The 5729-nt window shown below is 58.0% G+C and overlaps 1 protein-coding gene and 1 long non-coding RNA gene across 2 annotated transcripts; one reads left to right on the top strand and one right to left on the bottom strand.

Moving 5' to 3' along the window:
* Positions 1-1617: 1617 nt before the first annotated feature.
* ABHD11 (abhydrolase domain containing 11) lies at positions 1618-4081 on the top strand. Its single transcript, XM_070412781.1, has 6 exons — positions 1618-1777; positions 1939-2077; positions 2758-2931; positions 3103-3273; positions 3382-3563; positions 3788-4081. The coding sequence occupies exons 1-6, from the start codon at positions 1659-1661 to the stop codon at positions 3918-3920; spliced, it is 918 nt and encodes a 305-aa protein (XP_070268882.1). The 5' UTR covers positions 1618-1658; the 3' UTR covers positions 3921-4081.
* LOC139008963 (uncharacterized) lies at positions 4041-5197 on the bottom strand. Its single transcript, XR_011471235.1, has 4 exons — positions 5100-5197; positions 4677-4771; positions 4332-4452; positions 4041-4247 (listed from the first exon to the last, which is right to left on the bottom strand). It is a non-coding gene; the product is annotated as an uncharacterized lncRNA (long non-coding RNA).
* Positions 5198-5729: the final 532 nt, after the last annotated feature.

Below are 5729 nucleotides of genomic sequence, written 5' to 3'. Positions count from 1 at the left end.
CACATGCCCGGGTTGGGGGCTCAATCCCCAGTGTGGGGCATGCAGGAGGCGGCTGGTCGATGGTTCTCTCTTATCATTGATGTTTCTATGTCTCCCTCTCTCTTCTCTGAAATCAATAAAAAAATATATTTTTTAAAAATATATTTTATTGATTTTTTACAGAGAGGAAGGGAGAGGGACAGAGAGCCAGAAACATCAATGAGAGAGAAACATCGATCAGCTGCCCCCTGCACACCCGCCACTGGGGACGTGCCCGCAACCAAGGCACACGCCCCCGACCAGAACCGAACCCGGGACCCTTCAGTCCGCAGGCCAATGCTCTATCCACTGAGCCAAACCGATAAGGGTTCAATAAAAAAATATTTTTTTAAAAAGAATCAACCAATGAATGCATAAACAAGTAGAACAACAAATCAATGTTTCTTCTCTCTCTGTCTCTAAAGTCAATAAATAAAAAATTTAAAAAAGAAAGAGTAGCCACTCTTGCAACTGCTGAAGGATGGACTGCAGTGGAAGCCAACTGAGACCTGAGACAATATCACCAACGCCACCTCTACCCCAGACTAGGGAGAAAAGATGGCAGCGGGGCAGCGTTCCAAAGGAAGGCGATTCCTCTGCAAGATGTGCTGAGATCTAGGGGTGGAAGGATTGTAAAGGAGGGCGGAGGGAGTAGGGAGAAGATCTGAGCCATTTCAACTCAGATGCCCCCACCAGTACAAACATCTGGCCAGGGTTTGACCGTGGCTACCCGTTTTGACTCGTATTATGAATGGCAGACCAGAGGTTCCGGTTTGCCTCAGTTTCCCCATTTGTAAAGAACGGGGTGGGGGATGGTTGAAGATAACCTCTAGAGTCCCTCCTAGCTCTTCCTCTAGTCCACGATTTCAGGATGGGTAAGAGGTACTCCTTCCAGCCCGCCTGGCGCCCCCCTCCCCACCTATGGAGCACTGTGCCTCCAGGCAGCCACTCTGACGTTGGGAGCCACCCCAGGTCTCTCTCCCGAACTCCCCAACCCCCGGGCGGCACATAAAGTGTGGCACCCACCCAAGACGGTGGGTGAGGGCAGAAGAGCGGACAGGTGCGGCTCCGGGCGCAGGTCCAGGCAGGGCCTCCTAGGCCAGCCAAGAGCCTGTCCTGCAGCATCAAAACCCAGGACATCCAGAGCAGCTGGGACCGGATTCCCAGACCGCAGGGCCCAGACTCCCCGCAAGGATTCTGCACGTGCTGAGCGGAGCCTCACGAGGCAGGCCAGACCCTTTGTGGCTCTGCCTAGGCCCGGTTCTCAACCTTCCTAATGCCTCGACCCTTTAATACATGTTGTGACCCAACCATAAAATTATTTTCGTTGCTACTTCATAACTGTAATGTTGCTACTGTTATGAATCGTAATGTAAATATCTGATATGCAGGGTGTATTTAGGCGACCCCTGTGAAAGGGTCGTTCGACCCCCAGGTTGAGAACCGCTGGCCCAGGGTGAGGCCAGGGGCGGTGCTCCCGCCTGCGGGGCGGAGCTGGGGGAATTGACAGCTCTCCAGGGTGACGTCGGGAACTGGGAGGAAGGCGGCGAATTCCGCGAGGGCGGGCGGGGGAGGGGGGGAGGCGGGGCTCGGGCACGGAACGTGCTCGCGAGGTGCGTGCGGGGGAGCGGCTCCCGGGCATGCTCAGCTGGGCCCGCGCCTGGAGGCTCCCGTATGGGGGCCTCGAACTCTCCAGAGTCTGCTTCTCCAGGGCGCCTGTCGCACCCAGCAGCAGCGGCCACCGCGGCGCCGAGCCGAGGTCAGTCAAGGGCACCCGGTGGGAGGCCGTCCCTGAACCCTCCTCCTCCGGTGCGGACCCGACGGCCCCACCTCCTCCGCTTGGGCCCGCCTCCTCCCGGCCGCTCTCCCAAACCTCTTGCCCAGTCGGCTCAGATCAGCCCCCATCCTTGCCCCGTCCAGGAGGTCGGTGCCGCTTTCCTACACGCTTCTGGATGGAGAGGCGGCCCGCCCAGCCCTCGTCTTTCTGCATGGGCTCTTCGGCTGCAAAACCAACTTCAAATCTATCGCCAAGGCCCTGGCTCGGCAGACAGGCCGGAGGGTGAGCTTCCGGGGGAGGCGGAGTCCCGAGGGAGGTAGGGTTGGGGTGGGGGTGGGGGGGCGGGGATCCGGGATGAGGCTGAGGCGGGGCCAGCTCCTCTACCCTCACCGCTGGGACCGGGCTGAGCAGTGACAGGTCTCTCTGAGCGAAAATGAAAGGAGAGATTGACCTAAAGATGCAGCCTGCAGGGCAGACCCAGGCTCATCCATTCCCTCGTGCTTCCACCCTCGTGCTTCCACTTCATCTGCATGCTGCAAACTGAGCTGGGCTCCACTGTCCAATGCCTAAATGCAGACCCCCTCCCCACTACCGGGCCAGCCCCGTGCTTGTTCACCAGGGATGACAGGGGACTTAACGCCTCTCAGAGCAGTCCATCCTTCTGTGCTTCAGCTGTTGGAAATTCTTGGCGTCTTCTTTCTCTGGAGCTGCTACCCAGCCAGGCCAGACCTTCAGAGATGTGGTCACACAACTTGGGCCTTCTCTTCTGTGTCAGTGACCCCAGGTTCTTCACCTGGGCCTCCTAGGTCTGGGAACTGGGCCTTCTCACCATCTGAGTCCTTCTTCTGCTTCAGGATCTCTCTCCAAGTTCTCCACCCTCTCGGCCTGCAGGTCTTCCAGGCCTTTGGCTGTCCATGCCCCCAGTGTGGACGCTAGTGCTGCCCCCTCATCCCACTCCCCAGGTGCTGACAGTGGATGCTCGGAACCATGGTGACAGCCCCCACAGCCCAGACATGACCTATGAGGCCATGAGCCAGGACCTGCAGGACCTCCTGTCCCAGCTGGGCCTAGTGCCCTGTGTCCTCATTGGCCACAGCATGGGAGGCAAGACGGCCATGTTGCTGGCACTACAGAGGGTGAGCCGACCTTATTCAGGGCTTCCTCCCATCCAGTGTAGATCCTGAGTGCCCAGCAGGCAACCTGAGACTCAAAGGAGCCTGGGATGGCCAAGTTCAGGATCGGGGAACCATGCCTGCAACCCACTGTGCATGCCCAAGGCTGGTTCCCAGTCCAGTTCTCTCCCACAGCCAGAGCTGGTGGAACGTCTGATTGCCGTGGACATCAGCCCAGTGAACACTACATCCAGCTCAGACTTTCCAGCCTACATGGCAGCCATGAAAACCATAGACATCCCAGATAAGGTGTCCCGCTCCAGTGCCCGCAAACTGGCCGATAAACAGCTCAGCTCTCTTATTCAGGTGATACCCTCAAGGCCCTGGATAGTTTGGGTTGGGACCTGTCAAGAGACGAGTGGCAGCCCAAGTCTCACAGGGAGCCCCCCCCCGCCGCATCTGCACCCCCCACAGGACATGGCTGTGCGACAGTTCCTGCTCACCAACCTGGTGGAGGTAGACGGGCGCTTTGTGTGGAGAGTGAACTTGGATGCCTTGGCCCAGCATGTGGACGAGATCTTGGCCTTCCCACCACGACAAGAATCCTACCCTGGGCCTACCCTCTTCCTCCTCGGTGGAAACTCTGACTTCGTGCCGTAAGCCAGGCTGAGAGGTGGACAGGGCATGCCTTACTTTACCCAGCCCCAGCCTGGGGATCCTGCCTTGGGGAGGGGTTGGGTGTGGGCAGTGAGCTCCTGAGAGCTTGGAAACACCAGGGGGCATATAGCTCTCCACCTCTTCCTGCTCTACCTTCACTTTTCTTTCTCTTCCCATGTCCCCACTTTCATCCCTTGTTGGCGGCCTTCTCTTCGATGGACAGCCCCAGCCACCATCCTGAGATTAGGCGGCTCTTCCCTGTGGCCCAGATACAGACTGTGCCAGATGCTGGGCACTGGATCCACGCTGACCGCCCACAGGACTTCATGGCTGCCATCCGAGGCTTCCTGGTCTAAGAGTTGCTGGCCAGGGGGAGTCATGTTTGAAACCCCAGGTGTCAAGGCCCGGCAGCTCATTCCCTGTTTCTGCACAGAAGGACTCAGGTGGCCACTAAGAAGGCACAAGGTGCGAAGGTGGTCAGACCTCAAGTTTTAATGAATAAAGATACTGCTCTCAAGGTTCTGGGCTGAGCACGCTCACCGCCAACGCCCCCACCAACGCTGGGGGAATTGAACCCACGGGGTCCTGGCAGTCCCGGGTTGCATGGGGGCTCTCAACGTGCTGCTGGACTCTCTCTGCAGCTGACTCTCGACCAGCTGCTTCACCAGCCGCTGCATGTCCTCCTGGGGGCAGGAGAGAAGGTTCACAGGCAGACCCTGGGCCTGTCTCCCTGTACCTCCCAGGCCCAGCTGGCATTTCCACCCTACCTCCCAGGCCTCCACCTCCTGCCTCAGTCTCAGTTTCTCCTCCAGGACCTCCAGCAGCTGGGCCTCTGCAGCTCGTAACTTGGCTTTGCATGTGTCCAGCTCAGCCTCCACAGCCCGTTTCCTGCAGGTGGCAGAAAGAACAGCCTGAGGCCGAGGACTTACAGATCTGATGCTGGGCCCTGGGGGTGGGCAAATATGGCCACAGCCCCTGCCTTGTGACATAGAAAGTTGCTTGTGTGGCGTTTCTTCCAGGAATGCCTGACTCCCCCCTCCCCTCTCCCAGGACAGAGTCCTGAGGGTGAGCCAGCACTGCCCCCGCAACTCCCACAAGCAGCTGCCTCTCACTTGGCAATGGCTTCATCCCGCTCCTGGAGGACTTGGTCCAGCGAGGGCTCTGTCTGGGTGTCCCCCAGTGCTCCAGCCGCTTAGGATTCTGGGCTCTGTTGCAGGGTGGGAGAGGAGGGAACTGTGATCGTGGGCTTGCCTGGATGAGGTGCCCCTCTCTGGGCCCTTCCGCCCTGGCCTTGGCCCTGTGCTGATATCAGGAAGGGGAGGGTCTGGGCACTCTGGATATGCCCCTTAGTGTCCCGGTCTCATGGACTTGTGAACGTAAAGCAGGGACACTTATGCCATGGTGAGGGGTAGCAGGTGTGGCCCATGCCTGGCCGAAGGGTAAGCAGAGAGGGCACGGTGTTTGGACCCCCAAGGAGGAAAGGAGTTCTCACCTGACCCCAAGGAAAGAGAGAAGGTGGGTTGGAGGATACTTACCCCTCAAGGGCCCCAGACAGAGAGGGTGGCTTGTGACAGGAACTCTTGTCAGCCGGGTGGGGCAGTGGAGGACATAGCCCTTTGCCCTCCCTTCCTGGCAAGGCACTCCCTGTTAAGCCCCGCCTTAGGCAGGCAGGCGGGTCCCTGCCTCCTCTCCTAGATCCTGGAACCCTCCAGCCAGGCCCAGAGCCTCTCTGCATTCCTTATGCAAGGGGGGTGCTCTCCCCACATCAGGAAATGAGAAAGAAGGAACAGAGCCAGGGCTGCTCCAACGCTGAGAAACAGGTGCCCAGCCCCCCAACTTGAAGGATTGGCATCTTGGTACCTTGAATGGCATTTCCACACTTAAAACTATAACCTCACCTCAGCAGAAAACAAGAAAAAAGTTTAACCATTCCTGGCACATTCCTCCTAACATCTTTTTTTTTTTTTTTTTAATCCTCACCCAAGGATATTTTTCCATTGATTTCTAGAAAGAGTGGAAGGGGTGGAGGAGAGTGGAAGGGAGAGCAAGAGCATGGATGTGAGAGAGACACATTGATTGGTTGCCTCTCACACCCACTGGGGAACCTGCAATGGAGGGACCTTGACTGGGAATTGAACTCTTTGGTCCAGGGGCCAATACTCTAA

Source organism: Myotis yumanensis, unplaced genomic scaffold (assembly GCF_028538775.1).
Source record: "Myotis yumanensis isolate MYYU_CA2020_CCGP unplaced genomic scaffold, mMyoYum1.0.hap1 SCAF_4, whole genome shotgun sequence".
NCBI lineage: Eukaryota > Metazoa > Chordata > Mammalia > Chiroptera > Vespertilionidae > Myotis > Myotis yumanensis.
Note: the sequence above shows the minus strand (reverse complement) of the source record. Positions and strands in the feature narration are given on the sequence as shown.

Bases quoted from the DNA above. Each gene is read 5' to 3' on its own strand.
- ABHD11 (XM_070412781.1), top strand. From the start codon at position 1,659: ATGCTCAGCTGGGCCCGCGCCTGGAGGCTCCCGTATGGGGGCCTCGAA. The intron at 2,932-3,102 runs GTGAGCCGACCT...TCTCTCCCACAG, and splicing joins TGTTGCTGGCACTACAGAGG to CCAGAGCTGGTGGAACGTCT. The intron at 3,564-3,787 runs GTAAGCCAGGCT...TTCGATGGACAG, and splicing joins GGAAACTCTGACTTCGTGCC to CCCCAGCCACCATCCTGAGA.